The 24,828-nt window shown below is 33.5% G+C and overlaps 2 protein-coding genes and 1 non-coding gene across 3 annotated transcripts; 2 read left to right on the top strand and 1 right to left on the bottom strand.

Annotated features, from left to right (window-relative positions):
• Window positions 1-1,319: 1,319 nt before the first annotated feature.
• Window positions 1,320-2,060, bottom strand: LOC115875669 (craniofacial development protein 2-like). The gene has a single exon (XM_030891200.1). It carries the CDS (start codon window positions 2,058-2,060, stop codon window positions 1,320-1,322), a length of 741 nt encoding a protein of 246 aa, XP_030747060.1.
• Window positions 2,061-15,268: 13,208 nt separating this feature from the next.
• On the top strand, window positions 15,269-18,389 carry LOC115875612 (nucleoredoxin-like protein 2). The gene is made up of 2 exons (XM_030891114.1): window positions 15,269-15,481; window positions 18,102-18,389. Exons 1-2 carry the CDS (start codon window positions 15,310-15,312, stop codon window positions 18,368-18,370), a joined length of 441 nt encoding a protein of 146 aa, XP_030746974.1. The 5' UTR covers window positions 15,269-15,309; the 3' UTR covers window positions 18,371-18,389.
• A 289-nt stretch (window positions 18,390-18,678) lies between these two features.
• On the top strand, window positions 18,679-18,750 carry Trnap-ugg. The gene has a single exon. It is a non-coding gene; the product is annotated as a tRNA-Pro (tRNA).
• Window positions 18,751-24,828: the final 6,078 nt, after the last annotated feature.

Genomic DNA, 24,828 nt, shown 5'->3' with positions numbered 1-24,828 from the left:
TTCATTGTCAACCCTAACTGCAGCTGATTGGTTCCAGTACAAGTTCTCAATACAGCGCACATCCTTCTGGTCTATGTCTAGCCGTCTCAGTATTTGAACGAGTTTCTGATGTCGTACTCTATCGAACGCTTTTTCGTAATCTATGAAGCACATTGCTACGTCCTTTCTCTGGTCGTAGCAGTTTTGGACCAACACCTGGGTTGCGACCAGTGCCTCTCTTGTACCTAGGCCCCTTCTAAATCCGAATTGAGAGGATCCAACAGCACTTTCGCATTTTGTGGAAATTCTGTAATGAATGACCTTCAGAAATATTTTCAGAGTGTGGCTCATTAAACTGATTAATCTGTGGTCTTCACACCTTGTTGTATTGTTTTTCTTTGGAAGTGGTACGAAAAGAGATGTAAGCCATTTAGATGGGAAATTTCCTGTATTGTAAATTTGGTTGAAGAGCCTTTGCATTATTTTAATACCTTCGTTGTCCAGTAGTTTGAGCAGTTCAACAGGCACTTGATCTGGTCCCACCGCCTTCTTATCTTTGGAGCTATTTATTGCTCTAGTAATCTCTTCTATTGTGATTGACGGTCCAGTCAGATCATCTTCTAGGTTATCCTTCAGCTGAGGTCTTTCATCTGCAAAGAGGCTGCCAATATATTGTTCCCAGATAGATTTTCTCTGTGCGTTATCTTGTGCCATTTGTCCTTTTTCATTTTGTATGTTGGAGAAAGTCTGCTTCCTATATACTCCAGCTGCTTCTTTTATTTTCTTATGTAGGTTATAGTCATCGTTCTGCTTTTGTAAACGTTCCATTTCTTCGCACTGTTCTCTCAGCCATTTATTTTTTGCTGATCTTACTGCCCTTCTTATAGTATTTTGCAGCGTTCTATATTTATCTCGACTGCCTTGATTCTTGTACTTCCTTCTTTCTTCAAACATTTTTAGTATTTCATTTGTCATCCAATTTTTCCTTTTGATGTTTTGTCTATATCCTATTTCCGTTCTTGCTGTATTCATCATTATTTCTTCCATGCTGTCCCATGTGTTATTAGGATTCGTCTCTTCAGTTGGCTGTGGTATGACTAATGTTGCCAGCGCTTCATTTAATTTTTTGCTTACATTATCTTTTATGCATTCGTTTTTAAGTTTTTCATAGTCTATTCTTGGTTCTTGCTTTTGTTTTCTTCCGTTGGTGATTTTAATTTTTATTTCTGTTATAAGAAGGACGTGATCAGATGGGACGTCGGCTCCCGGGTATGTACACGTTCTTGTTACTGATGTTCCAAAACGTTTATTGATTAAAATGTAGTCTATTTGATTTCTGATTAGGTGTTCGGGATTGTCTGCTGGTGCTCTCCATGTGTATAGACTCTGGGTGGCAGTCTAAACCAGGTGTTTGTTATTTTCATCTGTTCTTCTTGACAAAATTGGTATAGCCGTTCGCCTCGTTCATTTCTCTCTCCCAATCCATAAGGGCCCACCAGTTCGTCTCGTATTCCTTTTCCAACCTTGGCGTTGAAGTCACCCAATATGAGGTTCATTTCATGTTTTTTAACGTTTGCCTGTGTTACTTGTCTTAGTTCTTCATAAAACCCTTCGACTTCATCTTCTGGTGCGTCTGAGGTGGGGGCGTACACCTGAATGATATTAAGATTGACTGGATGTGCTTTCAGTTTAAGCAGCGCAATGCGATCGGAATGTGGCAGGAAGTTAATTATTGACGAGGATATTTTTTCTGGAATTATTATTCCAACCCCTTTACGATGGTTTTTGTCTTGGTTTCCTGAATAGAAAAGAACTTTTCCCTGCGTTACACATTTTCCTACGTCTGGCCACCATGTTTCTGCCACCCCCAGAATATCTATTTTCAGCCTGTCCATTTCTTGCATTAAGTTAGCCAATTTCCCAGCTTCATATAGACTTTGTACGTTCCATGTACCAATCTTCATCCTATTTCGCAAATTCACCCTGATTTCATTGTTTTTATCATTTAACGCTGTTCCCCCCGGAGATCCGATTGGGGAACTATTTTTACCTCCGGAAAATTTCGAGTTAAATGAGGTCATTTTGATTCTCTTGGGATATCTTGGTGATCTTTAATACAGTGGTTTCCCGTTGGCTTCTGTATTCTTATGCCGTTGACCTGCCTCATGGTTCATCCGCCTTTAGGTCCAGTTTCCCAAACCCAGGACAAAAGAGTGCCCTTCCATTTACTAGCTCCTCCACCCGAGGCTGTTGGCCAGTAAATGGGGATTGCTTATACCGGCAATCATTCGGACGTCAGAGCCTCGTCAGTCATCTAACAGGGAGTACCGGGTAATTAATTACCACTCGTGAAGGTGAGGTTGACATTTGAATAGGAGAGGCTATTTGAGACGCATCCTATCCCAAACTCCCCCTTCGATATTAGGAGAGACCTAATCTTAAATTGAAAACCGCGATGTAACTGTAGTTTAAAACCTGTGTAGCTACTGTAATTTTGGAGTTGCGATTTTTCAAAATGTTTAACCCCCTCCCATACCCCCTTACCAAATACTCCATTACCCCCCACCCCCACCAAAAACTAATGGCCAAATTCTCGGGTGCCACAGCATTTTTGTGCCAAATTTGGTTAAAATTGGTTTAGCGGTTTTTGAGTTATCGTGTTACAGACAGACGGACAGACAGCAGACAGATATACAGACACCATGAAAATATTTTGTACTTAGGTCATTTATGACCCAAATAACTCATTTTGAGTGAAATTAAAAAAACGTTTTTTTTGCCGATCTTAATAGCATATCATACCTGTTGGTATGGTCGGCTAAAAATATCTCTTTGTAAAAATCGCTACGAGCAACCGATCTCAAGATATTTAGAATGGAAATAGTCAATGCATGTCATTATTGACGAAAAATAAACACGTTGAGTATATATAGTTATTTCATTGAAATAATAAATTTGGGAAATTTTTATTTTTTTAAATTAATCATAATTTTTTCTGCAAAAAAATGATGACAAAACAGTTTCTGTTGAACTCTTGGCACAAAAACATTTCAAATTTATGATCTCAGTCTAATAACTATTTAGTCAACATGTTTAATTTATGTTAATGATGACAGGTATTGATAATTTCGATTCCAAATAGACCTTTTTTACGTAAAAAATGTCGCAAATGTATATTTTTTTTACTCAGTAGTTTTATACAGGTACGGACGAAAAGTCATTACTCGTCAAACCAGTTAAAAAATATGTAGGTGGCGCCCTCTACTAATAGGAGTCATATTGACTTCAAAATCAAATTTCTCATGTCAAAAAACTCCCAGACATCAATTATTTTCATCAAAATATTGGCGTTACTTCAGAAATTATTTGGAATAAATCGAAATAAAAATGAAACTTCTACACCCTGTATTTCCAAAACTGAGCATTTTAGAACATATATTTATACGAACTTTTTTAATTATTTTTATCTGCACAATATGCTGCCGAAGATTCCGGAATACAGTTCGGATCACCCTGTGTAAAAAATATAAATAAACACCTACTTTATATTGAGAAATCTTCTAACACGATACTTTGAACTAAAGTTAAACGCGTGAGCATTGATGGACATAACTTATACTACCGAATGACCATATTAAATAGGGACTTATTACCAACTTGTCCGTTAGATGGCGTAAGTGAGAATGGAAAAATGCGAGGGATGATTTGACCCCGGAGGATCTTTGTCCCGGTCTCCCCTATCTGAATAAGAAAAAGAACCATTTTTGTAAACTTTCCAGTAAATACTAGAGATCAGGGAAAATTAGCAATTACTAGTAAAAGCTCACATTCACTGATTTGTTAACACTATGCCAGTAAAAGTTCAACAATTAATTTTGAAACAATCTTTTTATAGTTAGTAGAAGTATTCACTAGAACTTACTTACTAGTGAATTCTAGCATACAAATTTGTTTTGCTTTTTGCCTCTATCTTCTAGCAGCTGCTCCTAAGCTACTATCCAGAACTTACAACCAGAGCCGACCGATACAGCAGCTGACTGAAAATTTGAACAAATTTGAACAAAAAGTGTAACATTTAGTGTGAAAAGACATTCAAAGCAATCAAATTCGTATTAGTGTTAAAAAAAGTGACCTAGGGAATCAAAAAACAAAGGATAAAACCGAAGCAATCAAATATTTATCATTTGAGCGACTTTGTGTCTATTGAGAGTCAGTTACTCGGTCGCGGCTTCATGTTTTTGAGATTATGTATAAAAGAAAATATTTTAATTTTGGCATTTCTGTTTTGATATCGTTTTCTTGATATTTTAAGATGACTACCTATGTTTTTAAAAGCTTTGTTTGCTCAATCCACCAACTCGCAATTGCTTTTGGTGACAATCTTTAGTAACTATTACTCTCGCAACTCGAGGGAGGAGGGTCATGGTCAGGTCCTCATAATAGGAATTGATCTCAAATTCAAGGAGGCAATAGAGAAAGAGGAACATATCCTCTATTATAGATACGGGACAACATCGGTATCAGGTCTCAAGAGAGACCAAGGCAAAGAGGTGGAGTAAATGGAGACAGGTCCTCCAGCCTACACCTCACGGGTGCCTCAGCCGTTCATCGACTGTAAAGGGCACGGAGGGGCAAATTCCAACCGTGGAAGGGTGTGTACCCTCGGAGGAAGGACCTCTGTAGTCAGAGGAGAATAGAAAATACCCTGTCCCCCTACAACAGGGGTATGATGAGTTATAGACTGTGTGATGAGTTGTAACTCAAGGAAGGGGGGCACAATAGATCTTTAAGGTCGCAGTGATTAACCCCCCTTTTCACTCATTCTTCATTCTACAACTATTGCTCTCACTAGCAATCGCTAATAATAATTACTACTAGACGATGACAAATTACTTTAAGATATACCTCGAGATATACTTAAGATATTTTAAGATATGACACCCACTGGTCTAGTTTGTAATTGTTAGCATTTCCTAGTCACTGTTAATATTTACAGGATTTTTGAATTTATCAGTAACAGATATAATACCAGCATTATATAATTCTAGTACATGTTGTTTTAATTAATCTGCAACAACCATCCAATAAATATCCCCTTTCCCATCGCTTTATCGCTCATATTTTTCCCTTTCCGGCAAAAGGTTTTTAGATATCGATCTCGCTAGTTTTATTGGCCCCATCCCCGGGCCCCAATTTCGCGGTTAGCATTCCGCAGCCGGCTACGATTCCATTCCCTTGTCAAGTTTAACCGAGAATTATTTCGCGTTCCGTCGCTATTTCACCGAATCATTTCTGGATCTCGGCCTCGACGGGAGTTTGTTTTCACCGACCGCGCTTTTCCTGGTTTTCCCTCTCTCTGCACCGTTGTGGGATTTTTTTAGGTACGAGTTTAACGGCCACGCAGAAATTCGTAATATTCGCGTTTTGGGGGTAATTTTTGCGGCCTTGTTTTAGCGTATAAATATTTACGCGGTTATGTAGGTGTAGAAAACACATAAGTAAATATTTGCTTGGAGTTTTTTAATACTTTTTAGTGTAGAAGGATAATCAGTATCAATAAATGTGGTAGAATTGAATATCATAAGATTTACGATACGACTGTACGTACCACCAACTTAGTAGGCTAGGAATTATTCTACCTATAAATTTACAACACCATTTTTAGGCGTGGTAACCATGTAAAGAAAAAGGTTTTGAAGATAAGAAGAACAAAATCCCGTGGCATCTAGGTAGTAGAGGTTTGTGAGTTCTGGTGGGCACAGTCTCCACAAGAACTAACCTATTTTTTTGTACATAAAGTATATTCTTCTAATTCTCATGCTAGAAATGACTAGAATTATTTCATCGCATAAGTGATAATATTAAAAAAATATTATCATACGCTCAATTATATACCTCTATTTCTTCCCATATACAGTGTGGTCCAAACTCTATTCCGGAAACTTCGACAGCATATTCTGCAGATAAAAATAAGTAAAAAAGTTCGTATAAATGTATGTCCTAAAATGCTTTGTTTCGGAGGTACAGGGTGTAGAGGTTTAATTTTTATTTCGAGATTTTTTCCAAATAATTTATGAAGTAACGTCTATAATTGATGTGTGGGAGTTTTTTGACATTAAAAATTTGAATTTCAAGTCAATATGACTCCTACTTGTAGAGGGCGCCACCTATATTATTTAACTGGTTTGAAGAGTAATAACTTTTCGTCCGTACCTGTATAAACCTACTGAGTAAAAAATATATTTACGATTTTTGCTACGTAAAAAAGATCTCTTGGTAAAAATCGCGTCAAGTAATGGTTCTAGAGATATTTGAAATCGAAATTATCAATACCTCATCATTGTCATCATTGACATAAATTAAACATGTTAATTAACTAGTTTAATAACTAAAAAAATCATTTCATAAATTTGAAATGTTTTTGTGTCAAAAGTTAAAGAGAAACTGTTTTATTATCATTTTTTGGCAGAAAAATTTATGATTGATTTAAAAAAAATGTAAAATTTATTATTTCAGTCAAAGAACTATCTACTCAACGTGTTTATTTTTAGTCAATAATGACATGTATTGAATATTTCCATTCTAAATATCTTGAGAATGGTTGCTCGTAGCGATACTACTAGCCTGTTCTATTATCATTCATATTTTATTTCTGTTTGTCCAATTGTTGTTGATATAACATCCTAGGTACTTGAAATTGTTAACTTGTTCCAGATACAGACCGCCTATGTGAATAAGTGCATCTATATCGAGGGTTCTGATAATTACCATCACGTTGGTCTTATGGATATTAATGTCCAGGCCCGCTTCCGTGCAAGATTCAACGACGCTGTTTTCAATATTATTTGCAGTTGTTCAAGGCTAGTTGTCAGGAGGACCGTATCATCTGCATACTTACAAGTTATTGATCATTTCAGTCTTCCTCTCCATTCACAACAAATCCCTGCCTTAATCCATCCAGTGCGCTTCTGAAAATACTTTCAGAATAAACACTGAACAGGGTAGGGAAGAGAATGCAACACCCTTCTTTAGTGTACACTTATGGATGATACAGTTACCACTTTGTAAGAGATGATCACTAAGTGTAACAAATGTAAATGATCTCTTGGCATCATAAACAGATGATTAACCATTTTCTACTTTTTGACTCTTGATAGGTATTACTGATAGTGATGTCAAAATGAGATATAATCTTATCTTCTGATGATATCATAGCCCATGACATGGAAGGCATCAAGAATGTGAAAAAGAATGTGATTTAGAGAAATGTGGTTTAATTATGAATTTTATTATTTTTATAAGCTGAGAATTATAATTTCCAAATAAAAATAAGCTTTAAAGATTTTGTTAATTATTAAATAAGATAGAAAAACTGAAACTTAAAAATGTCTGGCTTAGTAAGCTAGGAATCTCAAATAGCTCTTACATATATTATGACTTGCTATTTTTTTATCAGATCACCAAACTTTCGTTGCAGTTGCTGTTTCATAAATGACATAAACTTTTCTGTCAACTTTGTTTAAAAATAAAACTTAATAAATATTATTTTTTAATATCTCAATATTTGAAATAATAATTGTCTTTCGTTCTCTACAACATTTTTTTTTATTTCTTTTTTTTTCAGCTTAAAGCCGGTTGAGCGGACGATAGAACAGGTAGAAAGAATTGTGAACTTCTGCATGGTAGAGATGATTCTTTCCGCGTTGTGAATTTGGAGTTTCTTAAGGCTTTGAACAAGGTTTACGTCTACTAGGCCGTTACAGGTAAGTATTATTGGTAATATAAAAGTCTTGCTCAAATCGTATATGGCTTTTAGTTCTTGTGCCAGTGCTTCATATTTTGTGATTTTCTCTTTTCTTGCATTTTTCTTGCATATTTTCGTCTAGTTGTATTGTGATGTCCAGCAGGTAAGCATGTTTTTGTTTTTTATAGAAGACTACTATAGAAGACACTGTACACTATATCAGGTCTATTATGCTGCACAGTACGATCTGTGATGATGTCAGTCAAATATTTTCTTTTTTGCAAATTTCTTGGTGTAGAATACAAGCCATCCGGTTGTACCTGTCCAGATAATGCCGCGGTGCAAGATAGGTACGTCCAGAGCAGATGTTTTGGATTGTTTCCGGAAAGACATTGCATAGTCGGCATATGTCATTAGGTAAGTCCTTTTTGGCTCTTATTTTGAGGAAATTTTTATTTTTTTTTATTATTGCTTTTTTATTATTTCTAGTTATTTTTACTAATTCTCTACAACATTGGTAATGTTATATGAGTATCGTTTATATCCAAATAACAATTCTAAATGTCCCAGTAAGTATTGTTATAATATGATGGGGTAAAATTCAGTGGCGGCTGGTTAGGGTAGGCAAGGTAGGTACGCCTAAAATTTTGGCGTATTTAAGCGGTTTATTACATTACATTATTTACTATTAATGTTGCCAATACATAAAAATACTGTTAATACACGAAAGTGTGTTTTAATAATCAATATTATTTTAATATTTGTGGTCTTGTATATTAAAATATTCACTATCTCTAGAGTACGCTGACTGTGCCGCTGCGAGAAAAAATAATTTTCACCGTTGGACTCCGTTGGAGTGCCTTTTTTCGGCGATTTCTGCATCGCCTACTATCAGAGTCGATGCACGACGTACGGCAGTCTTCTGTCTCTGTCTAACTCATCGTGCGGTAGCGAGGCGACGTAAGTCGGAGTTTAGTATCGTATTAAGGCGGGGCTTAGGCAAAATCTCCGGTCGCCTTCGCATGAAGTCGTGGAGGCTCGGTAGGCTTAGAAGTTAAGGGGATATTCCCGATATTTCATAAGGGAATATATCACATTTCGTTAAGAGGATATTTCATATGATTCATTATACGTAGCATTTAAAACTTTTATATGAAAATTCAAAAAATGTTTAAAGCAAATTGGAAACATTTTTCGGGTTTGTCCGAGATTATTCAAAATATATAACCGGTTGTATTTCAGAACACGCCACAGAAATAAAAGAATCCGAAATAAAAAAGCGCGTTATTTTATTCGGTGCAAGAAAACGATACAACAGATATTACAGAAAAGTCTCAGTGTGCTATTTCAATTCGATATGTTAATAAAAGCGGCTAAGTCAAATATCTTTGCGAATTTTATTTTTATGATATACTAGATAACATTGTTATACATTTACAAATAAGGTTTGCAGATAGGTACTCGTATGTCTCAATTATTTTTATTTATCTCTTGCGGATCTAAAATTTAAAGAATCCTATAAAAAAATTCCAACGCATTTAACATCTGATTTAACAAACTTGTTATATTGATACATTTCCAACGCATTTAATAGTGATTTAACAAACAAAAAATGTTATTGACCAACGTAAATTAATGAATAAATTGCAGGTATTAATAATAGATACGATAATTTCGATTAAAAAATAATTTAAGGAGAATAATCCTGGAAATATATTTCCAGAGGCTTTCAAATTGTTTGTTTTGTTTGTTACTACACCATTTACAAGTACTTGGGTTGAGAGACATTTTTCATGTTTGAAATGCATTAAAATTTATAGTAGAGATTCCATGAAAAATAAACGTTTATCGTCACTTGCCTTACTTTCAATCTAAAAAGATCTTTTCGCAGCTCTTCAACAATCTGATGATTTTACTGATATAATAATAAATAACTTTTCTTTATTAAGAGACCGACTCATCAATTTAATATATAAAACATAATTATTCTTTCTCTCAATACTACCAATTTTTAAGTTTACGTAAATAAATAAAAATAAAATAAAATGCTATGACGTACTCCATAGTAATAGATAAAAAAAAAACATATACATTATGTCAATCATTGTGTCATTACGGTGAATGCTGTCATTTGTGCTTTAGTTTTGTCCTAAATATTCTTGAGCTATGTTTTTAACCCAGAGATAACATATTTTTACAAACTGGGTTAGAGTATTATGTAAATTAGAGGGGGGGGGGGGGCAAATAGACGCAACTAAAATTTTGTCGCCTACCCAGTCACAAGGGTCACGAGCCGCCACTGGTAAAATTAAAGGAATTCACTATTAAGTAATTACAGATAGAAACTTACTCTAGTATTTAATTTCTAATGCTAGTATTCAAAGGAAACAGAAACTAAAATTAAAAGAAAATTAGTTGATATTTTCCAGCAACCTATTAATTTTTTAATCAATAATATGAAAAGACCATGGTTGATCTCAGAAAAAACAAATATCGAACTTTAATGTATTAAATTATAAAATAATTTTCTGATCAATCATTTAATTAAAAATATTTCAAATAAATATAATTTCGTAAGACTCGTGTGGAAACAAAAATTAAAACAGGTCTGAAGTAAATTTTAAAATTCTGCAAAAAAAGTCGTCAGCGATTATTCTCCCAGATGAATTGTCAACTTTAATACACGACAAAAACAAAAAGTAATCGGAAAAAACGGAGTTCTGGAATTAGTGGAGAGAAGTTTTCACGTTCAGAGAAAACATTTAACAAAAATCTGACGTTACTTGTATGAAAAGTTCTGTTTATTTAGCTGAATTCAAAGCAAAATTTCTAAAAATATATTTTCATATAGCTAGTTGGATTATTTATTTTGGTTATTATATTCTGAACCAACATTTTAATTCACAGGTAAATTAAATTTTCTGTATTTTTTTTGATGACGTCTTTCAGAATATTTTCAGGTGGTTTGGACAGATTTTATTTATATCATTGTAATAGCCAAAAAAACTAAAATAGCCTAATATTTTATTATTTATAATATACACCTATATATTCCTACCTTATAAACAATAAGGTATTTTTAAACTGTGAAACTATTCTAAAATGTGTCTTGACAAAAATAAGAGCAGAAACATCGCAACAAGAAAAAAGAGAACATTTACCAGATACCTTATGAATATTGTTATTCGTACACAGGATAGAGACATCCTCTAAGTGTAAGACTTAATGATCATAAAAAACACATGCAAAGATGTGAAACTAGATGTGTTTTAACTACAGACAGTTACAGACAGTTATATACTTTTGCTTCACTGTTTAAAATAATATATTGTCAACAACGGTTTATTAGACCTGAACTTGACACGTATTTAAACTAAGAAAGCCACTATTACTATTTACGGCTTTGCAGAAGAAATAGAAATTTACCAAAGTCTGCGGACTGGATAGTTGTTTATATTCGGAATATTTAGGTTGATCTATTGAACATCCTATATATTTATGATTTAAGAAACAGCAGGTTTAGTCCTGACTGAAATAATAATAAATAAAACTACTTTTCAATTTGTCAAGCTGTCGAGAAATTTATTCCCATCATCAAGACAGTTTGATGAATTAATTAAATAAACAACACCCTTTACACAATAAGGCCTTACACATTAACATCATTGGACATTGGAATCACCAAATCACAAAAAAAATATTTATAAAATTGTTTCTAAATAAACTTACTGAAAAAAGAAATTGCTACATTGTTGTTTCGAGCTCGATCAGACAGTAATTCTATTTTGAATATTTTTATAAAAAAATCTTTCGTAATTCTAGTGTCCAATGTCGTAATTCCAGTGTCCAATGATGTTAGTTTGTAAGACCTTATTGTGCAAAGGATGAGAGCAATAAAAAGTATTGGAAGAGAGAAACGTTTCTTCAACATGTAATACATGGTATACTGATACTTCAACCTAACATGGTATACTGATACTTCCGAAACCAAAACAGGGACAGGGATAGGCCCTACCCCAGCTTGCTTCAGTCAGAAATCTGCGCTATCGAAAGATGTGTACAATTTATCTTAGATAGAAACTATCGAAAACAGGAAATATCCATAACATGGTATACTAATCTTATCAAATAGTCAAGCAGCACTAAAAGCGATGAACTCAGTAACCATCAATTCGAAGTTGGGCTAAGAATGCCTAGAGAAGTCAAATGATAAAAATAATGACCTCTACTATAGGTGCTCGCTCGCCAAGGAATAGAAGGTAATGAAAAAGCAAAGGATCTAGATAGAAAAGGAGCAAACACTCCATTAACTGGACCAGAACCATTCTGCTTTTCAAGAGGAAACCAACTTAAATTAAGAGGAAACTCAAGAACCTGGAAGACTCCATCCGTAACCTGGAATGGGAATCCTCCAATGGTCTAAGACACTCGAAAAACTTTCTCAGAAATTACGACCGAGGAAAATCAAAGACTTTCCTTGATTTAAGTAAGAACAAACTCCGGATTGTCACAGAGTTTCTAACAGGACACTGTCTCATAAACGAACCCCTCAGATTGAAGCTGGGAAACAACGGAGAATGCAGATTCTGTGCGGAAAATGGGGAAAGACAAACATGTCATTTGTGCGCTGGGATGACAATCATAAACTTTGGTACGGCTAATGTCGGAAATAGCTGGCCTCTGTGGAACCGTCTCACATACTGGCTTTTATCAAAGCCCTATAGACCAAGAGACTGTATGATTAGTTAAAACTCGTTATAACTCAAGAAAGGGGAACACAAAATAGATCTGTAAGGTCGCGGTGATTAACCCCCCTCCTAAACATTCTATCAACCAGATAATAAAGAGGTACTGTTTAGAAACTGGTGCAGTAGAGGCGACGATTCCTCTACTACAAAAATATAATTTAAATAAGAAAATACCGTACGGTCGAAAAAAAACACGGGGTCAGGTATGGCTTGAAAACTAAAATCGTTATACATTTTAAATGCAAAATTCCATGGGGAATGACATCAATCATCATTTCTAAGTCGGCTTTTTCTTTCGATCATACTGTATTTTACGGCATATTCTTTCTAAAAATTAATTTCAATGGAAAAGTATTTTGGAAATATATATTTTTTTTTTACTTTTTTCGAGACCTCCATATATTTTCGCAGCGATAATATATTAAATGTCCGCCAGAACATAGCACACATTTAAAATCTGGAAAAGTCAGCTCGTCTAAATGAAAAAGCCGGTAAAAACTTCCCAAAATGAGGGAAAAGTTTTTTGGCGGCGCGCAATCAAGGGTGGAAATAAACAATGGCCGGCAAAAACTAGCGTTTTATCACAAAGGACTAATTCCACCATGTCAGATTGCGAATGCTTGAAACTAATTTATCATTGGGGTCGTACAACAAAAGGGGACGTGGGTGTTCGTCGGGCAGAGACTTTTTCTGATTTATTTTCACGATATTTTTGGAATTTTTTTTCGTTTACTCTTTTCAGTATATCCTTTTTGTTTTTTTTTTCGACACCAGTGATGGGATATGATCAATTAATTGAGTTAAATATATGCCAATTGTTATATCATAATTCGCAGCTTATTCAACCATTTCCAATTATGGTGATAACATCCCTCACATCTCTTCCAAATAGTCCTATGGGTGTTTTGCCACTTGTATTGTAACAATATTTACAAAATAAAATAGATTTTTTGTTAACACCGTTGCGTTAATCCAACAAAGACCAACTTGTCAGCGGTATTTTACTAATAAAATAAACTTGACTAAAAATAGTCAATTTTATTTTGTAGATTTTCTTACAGTGCAAGGGGCAAGATACCCAGAGAACTTTATTGAAGAAACGAATCCGCAGGGATTTAGACATTTTTCATCCCTTATATATTTAGATTAAGATTAAGCATAGCCAACAATAGTATCCCTGCTAATTTCCTAATGTTATATTCCCATATTAGGTTTGGCCTTCTTCTAGGTCCTTTAATTCCTTGTGAGTATTGTAATTTTTATGGTCCATCTGTTCTACAGATCTAGCTAGGTATCCTAGCATGGAGTGGCATCTATTACCTGGATGTTTTGACGTATCCACTCCCTTGTTTACAGTCTTTCTTTGGTTATTAAAGCATATTTCGGTCCATCGAGTGTTGTGAGACAGGCAGTGTGACATGCCTTATGATATCGGTTTCAAGTGTCTGGGTTTCGCGTGCATAGGTCATGACAGGTAGTACACATTGATAGAATGTTTTTTTTAGATAAAGTTGCGTTCTGGATTTGAATATGATCGAGTTTCTTTCATACGTACTCCATACTAACTTAATACTTCTGTTGATTTCTGGTAGAAGAGATCATCAGCTGTGTGTGTGTACGTTTTATTTTGAGGAGGGGAAAATCCATAAGACACCGTAGGGTAGTATTGGATTCCTACCAACTAAAATAACTCTCCTCGCATTCCAACGCTCTATCTATCAGCCTTCCAGCTGAAAACTGTTTGCGCATTACTTCAGCTGGAAGGCTGTCTATGCGGTATGGCGTCGCATTCTATTTTCTTTGGTTTGTATTATTTATCGAATGCATCTATATATAATTTTCTATTATGTTTTACTGCTTAACAGCTCTTGCATCATATTTTTAGCATTGACTACTTGTCCGCCACTGTTCTACTGGAATGACTCTCTGAACTGCTTCCATTCATTTCTGAGGAATAGTATGTGTTCGACTCTATCAACTTCCTTGCAATACATACACAAATTTATGCAAATAGATGTTAAAGTAACCATGCAATGTCAATGCCTGAGTCAGAAAATATTCTCCCCAAAACTCCTGTCTAACCACATATTAATGTTAACGGGTATGAGAGGTGTCCGTCTACCATATCTATCTAGATCCCACTCCTTTTGCCATTCATTCACCTTCTCTCTCTTCTTTCCTCTACAAGTAGGTGAATACGAGGCACCCCGGATATGACATTTAATGCTTCAGCGGAGACGGTTCTAAAAAATGCACTACAGATCTTGAGGTTCAGTTTAAGGTGTATAGCTTTAAGTTTATAAATGTTAAAAATTACTAGTAAAAGCTCATATTCACGGATTTTCTACCACTAAGCCAGTAAAAGTATAACAACTAATTTTGAAGTAAACTATTACTAGTGAATGTTAGTGAATTCAAATTTGCTTTGCTTTCTGACCATCTTCCAACAGCTGCACGTAAATTATTATCCGGAAATTACGATCAGAACCGATCAATACAGCAGCTAACTGAAAATTTGATGTAAAAGACTCAATTTTAAAATCTAGTTATTGAAAATACTCAAATTCGTATTAAAATTATTAAAAAACAAGAAAGATCACAAAAAGCTGAAACCAAAACAATCCAAACTGCAATTTATTCTAAAAACTTTAATTATATAATTTCTTACCTTACTATTTATGAGAACTTACATACAGAAATATTAGGAAAATTTTCATGAACTACAGAATAAAATAACCATTTTTGTTATATGTCCACGTTATGTCTAGATAATCAGTTTGTTGGTTATGATTTTTCGTAGTGACAAATATGATTGATGTCATGTAGCTTATATAAAGTATGGATATGTTACAAGGAAAAAAAGTTATATCCAAAGATGGAAGCTTCCATCCTGTTAAGAATGTGCTGAGAAACAAAAAGATTGTAGTCTATTTCTTCAGTTCATCAGCTGTAAATAGACCTGACCTAATGCAGAAACTGAGAACTGTATACCAAGAGAACTTAAAAAGAGGTATGTAAACACTTATTTTATATAAGCAATATTGTCGTATAACATTTAGATACAAACAGTGTTAGGGCGTACTTCAATACTTTGATGATTCACAACATAAGAAAAAAATTGTCAGGCTGTCACGCCTAAGAAAAAATGTCGTCCATATAACGCTACAAATTATATGATCTTATTTTACTAGAAAATTAAATAGAAACCCTATCTACTTAAAGGGCACGAGGATTACAATGCCATTCATAGGCCCAGAACCCTTCTGCGGTGTTGCAAAAGCTAAAATGGAAAAAAGACTCATCAGGACAGAAACAGGTAAAAAATTTCATAGTAGAACATTCGCCAACAATCACGGCAGACCTGATAGGCCAAGACAGAAAGACAGTCAAAGCTGTAGTCGATCTACTAAAAGGGCATAACTAGGCATATAAAGCTAATGGGATTGATAGATAGAACAAGATATGCAGGTTCAATACTGTCAATCTTAAATAAGAAACACAGTTAAAACACATTTTATGTCAGTCTGGCAGCCTGGCAAATGTGCGGTTCTTGGTAATAGGCAATGGTAGGCCATCGACAGAGAGCTATATGAAAGGTTCAGTCTCCAAGTACTAGACTTTATAAAAAGGATACGACTGGAGAATGTACCGATGGATCAGAAGAGATAATATCATCTGGAAAGTGCACGTATTACATGTGCATTCGAGGATTCGAGGCAGCGAAATACATCGAATGTCACTAGAGTGTCGTGGGGGGACAAAAGATAAAGTGGGGGTAAAGATATTAGCAATTAGATCTAATATTCGGATTTCTTTATATTAAGATAGTAAAAGGGGATAATACAATAGAAGTTAATAGAAGTACAAGACAAAGATGTCCGCTTTCTCCTATACTTTTTAATATATATGTGGACCAAGTTATAAGAGAATGGAAAGAAATGGCACCAAGAGGTATCCAAATAGACCGACAATGTTTTCTGAATATTTATACTACTGTTTAGAGACGACCAAGTGATAATCGTACCAGACGAGGATACCGTACAAAGGCAGGTTCATCTCCTAGACAAGATAATAATAAAATATGATAGCACAATGTCTACCCAAAAAAACAAAAGTGGTCGCATACTGCGGCAAAAACGATATCCGCACAAAAATAATTTTAAGAAATAAACCACTACAGCAAATATCGCACTTTAGCTTCTTGGGATACGACGTGACCTATGATGAAGATAATGACTACATGAAAAAAAAAATAAATTCCAGTCAATATGTAGAACTATCGAAAAAACTTTTAAAAACAAAGCACGGCTAGAAACGCAAGTAAGACTATATAATACATTACCGATAGTATTATATGGAAGTGAAGTCTGGACTACTACAAAAGTTAAAGAACAAGGACTCAGAACAACGGAGATGACATTTTTACTACTAAAAATAAAAGGAATAATTAGAGAAGATAGAATAAGAAGGTTTTTAAAGGCCTGTCTATGCTAAAGACGTATGCCAAATTTGTACAATTTTGGACAAGCTGATTTTAAGTAATATAAGAAAACTGCATCTACTTTTAATTTAAAACTGAACAGGAAACAATGAAAAAGCATGCAAATGTTTTTATAGGTCTGCCTATGCTGAATACGTATGCCATCAGTTTGATGAATTAATTAAATAAACAACACCCCTTACACAATAAGGCCTTACACATTAATATCATTGGACATTGGAATCACCAAATCACAAAAAAAAATTATAAAAATGTTTCTAAATAAACTTACTGAAAAAAGAAATTGCTACATTGTTATTTCGAGCTCGATCAGACAGTAATTCTATTTTGAATATTTTTATAAAAAAAATCTTTGTAATTCCAGTGTCCAATGATGTTAGTTTGTAAGACCTTATTGTGCAAAGGATGAGAGCAATAAAAAGTATTGGAAGAGAGAAACGTTTCTTGAGAAAGTAGAGTTTGGAGATGACATTTTTACTACTAAAAATAAAAGGAATAATTAGAGAAGATAGAATAAGAAATGACACAATAAGAAATGAACTAAAAAACAACCGCAGAAGAAAAAGTAAAAAATATAAAAACAAATGGAAGGAATATGGAGAAAGAATAACAGATACTACCGCCGCATACTACGGTTCTCATATATACACCATACTACTAACATAGCGATTCAAAAGACTCAAGAGGAAAAGAAAAACAAATTATTACTACCATAAAAACCCGAAAACTAGCATATTTTGGTCAACTTATGCGGAATGATAAATACCGACTGCTACAATTAATCCTACAAGGCAAAATTGAGGGCAAGCGTGCTCCTGGTTTTAGGCGTATATCTTGGCTTGACAATCTCAGAAAATGAATAGGCCTAACATCAATTGAATTATTTCTGCAGAAATTGAGCTGCAGTTAACTAGATAAGATGGTGTCAAACGTGGTCGCCAACATCATTAGAAGATGGACACAGTTAGAAAAAGAAGATATTTGTTGATCTTTTTTTATCTAAAGAAATAAGGATACGGTTTTATATTATTTTAATATTTCACGTAACTGATTACTGATTGAGAGAATTGGTTAACTATTTCTAAATGTTTTAATTTATTCATTATTAAATAAATTAATATTATTTTAGCTACCGGGATAGAAGTAATATACGTGTCGTCTGACATAGACGAGGCTAAATTTAAATACGATTATACTATACGACAAGGACCATGGCTTGCTATACCATTTAAGGACCCCTTGGCAGATGAGCTGAGGTATTTTTATGGCGTTAGCAGTTTGCCAATGTTAGTAGTGGTAAAGAAGGAAGGTGATATTATAACAAAAAATGGTAGACAAGAATTAGAGTCATTGGGAATTGATGTCATAGTAACTTGGACCGAATACATTCAACAATAAATTTATATAGTGTATTTTACATGTCTTTTATATAAAAAGTAGCTTAAACTATATTTTTATGTTTCTATTGTTAAAGCTATTTATTTACTCTACTTCTTCGAAATCCATACCCTAAAATTAAGTCGAAACGCATAGGTAAAAAAACAAGTGGGCAATCTATTTTTTGTTATTCTGATGTATTAACATAAAACTACTCGAACCTGTAACATTGTTTACAGGGTCAACAATCTGGTGTCGCCATTATTTTATTGAAGTGGATTGATAGTGAAACAATATACGATAATTATTAATAATTAATTAAATAAGGCGGCTCAATGGTCTAGGGGTATGATTCTCGCTTTGGGTGCGAGAGGTCCCGGGTTCAAATCCCGGTTGGGCCCAATTTTTTAACAAAAAGTTTTATATGGTTCTACAAAGTATAGAAATGTATTGAAGGTTGTTTTATACCAAAATTGGAAAATGTTTATAAAAAAATTAAATCTAAAAAAAGAATTTTCATTTAAAGTTTTTATTTTCAACTTTAGGTATATTTTAAAGGGTCGCCATATTGAAAATGTTAATTTAGAAGTGGTATTTTGATATTGGATGGATAAAAATACTTTGGTTAAGGTATAGCATTTTTCGAAAACAGAAGTGGCAAGAGAGAGTAAAGTAAATGGTATGTCTCTACAGGGTCGGACTGGGCAGGAGGGGCCCGTGTAGTTTTTTGCATATTTTTTCGCCTTATGTTTTGGACAATTTTCTCCTATCGATTTGTTTGTAGTGCTTGGAATCGGAGAACTACCAGTAATGCAATGCAAATAAAAATATTGTTAATCCAAAAAAGTTTTCCGGATAACCTCAGAATAATAAGTCACTTATTCATTTTCTTTCGTTTATAATGAACTATTTTACATGTAGATCCTAAGATAGAAGGCTCGCGAAGGCTGGGGCCCGGCTTGCAATCGCCACCCTGGCTAGACGGCCAGTCCGACCATGTGTCTCTAGTAGTTGGCTATGTCCACCTTGTATATCATGATATTATGGCATTTTTAAGATAAGTAAAGACAGAAAAGCTGTCAAAACTGTATTGAGTCTACTAGCAATGCATTGCAAGCTCAATGCAAACATTTAAAGCTGAGGGTATTGACTGATGAAACCTTGTACAGATTCAGGAGTCGGTCAGAAGAAAGACAGAACTGATTTTATGTCAGTATGATAGCTTGTAACATGTCCGGTTCTTCGTACTACTAGCTTCGTAAACTAACTTTTTATAAAGAATGGGACTGGACATTGTATTCTAATGCGTATAGGTTTCGCATGCATAGATTATGACTGGTAGTACACATTGGTCGAATGTTTTCTTCTTTAGATAAAGTGGCATTCTAGATTTGAATACGACTGAGTTTCTTCTATAAGCATTCCATGCTAACTTAATTCTCCGGTTGATTTCTGGTAGTAGAAATCCCGAGCTGTGTATTAGTTGTCCCAAATATATGTATTTATCTATTATTTCCAATTTTGTTCTATTTATTAGAATGTTTTTTCTGTCTACTAGTTCGTTCTACAATACTTTAGTTTTTGCTAAATTCATTTTGAGACCTACTGTATTGCTGGCAGTAATTGTAGTTCTTCAGGACTACTGGCAATTAGGACTATGTCATCAGCAAATCTTAGATAGTTAAGATATTCTCCATGTATTTTTAATCCTCTACACATTCTAACAAATATTTATAAATATTTCATATGCTACTTAAATATACATAGATATAACGGGTGGTGCATCGTCTTTGAAAACAAAAAAATTTTCGCAAATTTTAAATTATCCAATATTGGATCGTCTATTAATTTTACAGCTAAGCCGTAAATAGGTTTTTAAAGGCCCGTCTATGCTGAATACGTATGCCAAATTTGTACAATTTGGGACAAGCTGATTTTAAGTAATATAAGAAAAACTGCATCTATTTTTAATTTAAAACTGAACAGGAAACAATGAAAAAGCATGCAAAGGTTTTTATAGGTCTGCCTATGATGAATACGTATGCCAAATTTCAACAATTTTGGACAAGCAGATTTTAAGTAATTTAAGAAAAACTGCATCTATTTTTAAATTAAAACTGGACGATAAGGTAAGAATGCAAAACTTATGAAAACTTAGGATTTTATCGCTGTCAAATGTAATGTGTTGTGCTGTTTACAAACTCCTTATACTATTACGTTTTAGTACGATCAGTGAGTATCTTTAAAATGTATTTATGTAATATAAAACCGGTTTGAATGAGGCAAAAGTACCCTAAGTTTAGTAGAAAATACTATTCACACATTAACAAAATTATAGATTGGCAACTTAAAGTATGTATATTATTTGCCTGGATGTGCATTATTACCTATTCAGTTTTAATTCGAAAATACATGCAGCTTTTCATAAATTACTTAAAATCGGCTTGTCCAAAATTGTTTAAATTTGGCATACGCGGACCTCAAAAAAATTATTTACCATTTCGCTGCAAAATTAACAGGGGAGCAAATATCTGGACATTTCAAAATTTCAATGCGATTTCCTATGCTTCAAACGACGTTGCACCACCCGGTAGAGAGATTAGAATTATGTAGAAGTCTTTGGTAGAAGTTCTGAAGGAAAATAGTATTGTATTTAGACAAAAAAAAACAGATATTTTGGAACACTCTTCCCCTACTATAAATTTAATCAATAATGTTAAACAATCTTTTATTGTTTGAAACGCCAAATAGACATAGATGATTTTGAGTGTTAAAATTATTAAAACTATTTCATTAAATCCTTTCAGAAATAAAATAATATTGTTATTGTTTGCTTTAGCTAAACTTATGCTTTACATGGAATAGCAAAGGAAAGTAACAGCTTCTTTAGATTTATTAATATAAAAGCTCACTTTTTGTCATAAATTCTTTTGACGTCAACGCACTTCAAAGGCGAATATGAATTAAACTAATTTAGCTGAAAGGTTTTCGCATTAAAGTTCTGGTCTAAAACATTCCAGCCAATTTGTATAATATATTTACCTAGTTTTTTGTGATAGCACACAAAAATATAAATGAAAAGGATTTTAACCAGAAAAAATACAATATCTAATTTTAATATTAAAATTTCTAGATTACTTGTTCTCTAATTTAATGATAATATCTTATGTATTAAATTGTTTTTATTTCGGTATTTATTAAAAATGTATCTATTCTATCAAGAAGAAAATGTTCTTGACTGATTAATAATTCATGTAAAAATTGGATAATATTTATATTCACTTTTACGGTACTTTAGTAGATATTTTCTATTTTTTTTTCTAAATACACAAATTTTCTTTTCAGAAATAGTTATCTAAACCACTGGAATTGTCTTATTAAATAATAATGACATTATATACCAAAGTAGCAATTACGTTTAATAATATAATAAATATAATTAATAGAAATTTTTTGTCTTCTACATAAACTTTGAAAAACTTTCGCCAAGTTCCTAATGAATATGTTTTTTTTATTTATCTAGTTGGTGGTAGTAAAAAACTTTAAATGCAGGGGTTGTAAGATTTTACTAGGTCTGCAAAAAAGTGAAATAAAAATAAAAAAGACGACCAAAAAGTTGAGAAAAATTTATAAGATCAGGAATACTTCTTATATTTTAAGTTTTTTTTTAATGAATTTTGAATAAATTTTGTTACGATTTCAAACATATACAGGGTGAGTCTTAAATAAGTGCGAATATTTTTAGGGTACTATATTTCAACTCCACAAAGACGATAGTGATTTTTTTGCTATTTTTTTTAATTATGCTACGCTCTACTGAACAAGTCGTCCCACTCAGGTCCCTCTACTCGTTGCCCAATAACTATATTCGACTTGCTGATGAATGTCACCCTGATATATTATGCTTAAATTATTTACCTTAACAGTCCTGTAAAATTACATATTTCTAAAAAATATCTATACCTATATGGCGGATTCATATCTCCAAAAAAATCCTATATGGGTATTTTCGCACTGCAAGAAAATCTACAAAATAAAATAGGTATTTTTTGTAAACACAGCTGCGTTAATCTAACGGAAACTAATTGTCAGCAGTTAGGTTTACTGATAAACAAATTTACCTAAGGAACAAAAAAATGCTTAACGTTTCGGAAAGTTTATCTCTTTCCTTCTTCGGAAGCAAAAAAAAATACAAAGAATGAAGAAAAAAGCTATTTAAATATAACTATTTGAGAAGCCTAATTTTTTTAAAACAGATACGTTTACAAAAACCGTTGACGTTCTGTTAAAATGACATTATATCAAGGTAAACTTCAAAATTAACAATTACTACCTGATAACAATTTCTTTTTATATAACTACATATTACATATTTATATTTATTACATTTTTATATACGTCATAAATTGTTTTGTTTTACCTCTCTTAGATACGTTTTAGCAAAGTCTATTAGTTAATAACCTTTCCCTTGTTTCTCAAAATCGGGAAAACACGGATTTCCTATTGGAAAAAAGCCATCAGCCCCGAAAGGGATGATGCAAAAGTGTTCGGCAATTTCTAAAACGGATCGGCGTTGGCGCTACGCTGATACTAAAAAAAGCGGGAGTGTATGCGGCCCCGCTTTGGGAGTGGAAGTAATCACTGGATACATCACGTCATTTGCTTAATGGCTTCCTGGATGTTAATCTGGTATCGTCGCTAGTTTGCCGCGGCGTTCCAAGTCTGACAGTGGTGGAGAGATAGCTGAGAAAAATAGTGTTCGCATATTCTATGTTAGTGATCTTTGTAAAATAAATAAATACCTATAACGCGTTTTGTATCGCTGACCTGTATGTAATAAAAATAATACATTGTAGTATAACAACCCAAATTCGTCAACAAAGTTGAAGAGGTAATCAACAATTTAAATGAACAAACAATTTAAATGAAAGAAAGGAACCTACGTTGTGTTAAATATTTTTTTTATTGCGATTACCTCGGATGCGCCTCGAAGTATCGGAAGAGTTTTCAACGTATGACTCTCATTATAAAGAAATATTGGGACCATTTACTCCATACTTTGGATCATTTACATCTGAAAAAGTTATAAAACCAAAATTACAATTTACTCAGTTACCCTGTTGGATCCGCATAATAAGTTGTCATCAGCTTTTATCATCCAGTATAATTCGTTGGATATGTATAAATTTCCTAAAAATTTGTAAGAGTTGTATCCATCTGGAATTACAACCTTTAAAACAGCAGAAATTGGAATTGAAAAGCCTAGATAAAAAAGGGCCCATCCGTGCAATTTGTGCAAAACCAGTTTTTTCCTAATTGTGATTCTTCATTGAAATCCGCATCTACCCAGTAGGAGAAAGGCCCACTAAACGCACTCTAAACGTATTAAAATCAGCTGTGTGTTAATCGCTTTGAAGAACATGGGCCCATCTGATACATTTGGGCCTTTGTTTCGCTAAGTCAATATACGTATAAGTTTTAGTCTGTAGTCTGTGTTGAATTTGGTAAACATAACCCCAAAATAACAGTACAGTTTATGTTTGTTTATGAGACGTGATGGATAATTCAGAGAACGAGGAAGCAAGTATTATAAAATTAAAAAGAAAAACGAATGTTGACGAGTGGAAAAGTGTTAAAAATAAAAGGTTAAAGGCGAAAGGATTAGAGTACACTGCAAAAAAAGGCAAAAAATCAGCTCGGATAACAGGTGAAAGATGCAGGTGAGGTTAGATGTAAATAAAACGGTAAATTTGTAAATAGCCCTACTTATTTTATTAAATGAAATGAAAGGAGTGCCGTACTCTGCCTGGAATTCACATGTAAAAGAGCACGGCAGAGAAAACCATGATCACTATTCCAGAGAATCTAACTATGCTGTTCTGAAATTTACTAAAAGGGAAATAATAATATAGAAACTGTCCTCATACCTAGGTTTATAATTTAATACATTCAAAACATGCCACATTTATATCGTTCAAAACTGAAGAGTTTTTGTTAGTTTAACGGGTCCCCACCCGTATGTACGAAGTCCCTTGTTGCGGAATCGACGCTAAAGTTGAAGGTTTGGTGCCAATATCTTATAATTTAATAAATTGTAAGTTATTCTATGAATTATTTTATTTATTGTTTTTGTTTGCCCTTTTGCGAGCTAAGATATTCGCCCATGCAAGGTCGAAAATTGTTGGTACGCTCAACAAGGCTCTTATTCTCACAAACCACAAACATCGGCACGAAGGAACAGTAAATGATTTTATTTAATTTACTTTTAAACTAAAATTATTTACAGCATAAGTAAATTCCATTAAATGCATACACATGTTATATATTGTCTTTGTCAGATCAAATGAATAATGAAAAAGCTTTAGAACAGAATTACAACAAGAAAACAAAATAATATGATTTAGTTATATATTATTTAGATTTTGATTTAGTTATATATTATATAAATTCGGGTCAGAACGTCCTACGACGTTGTCCGA

This window comes from Sitophilus oryzae, unplaced genomic scaffold (genome assembly GCF_002938485.1).
Source record: "Sitophilus oryzae breed Bouriz unplaced genomic scaffold, Soryzae_2.0 scaffold_1393_pilon_pilon, whole genome shotgun sequence".
NCBI classification, from domain to species: Eukaryota; Metazoa; Arthropoda; class Insecta; order Coleoptera; family Curculionidae; genus Sitophilus; species Sitophilus oryzae.
Note: the sequence above shows the minus strand (reverse complement) of the source record. Positions and strands in the feature narration are given on the sequence as shown.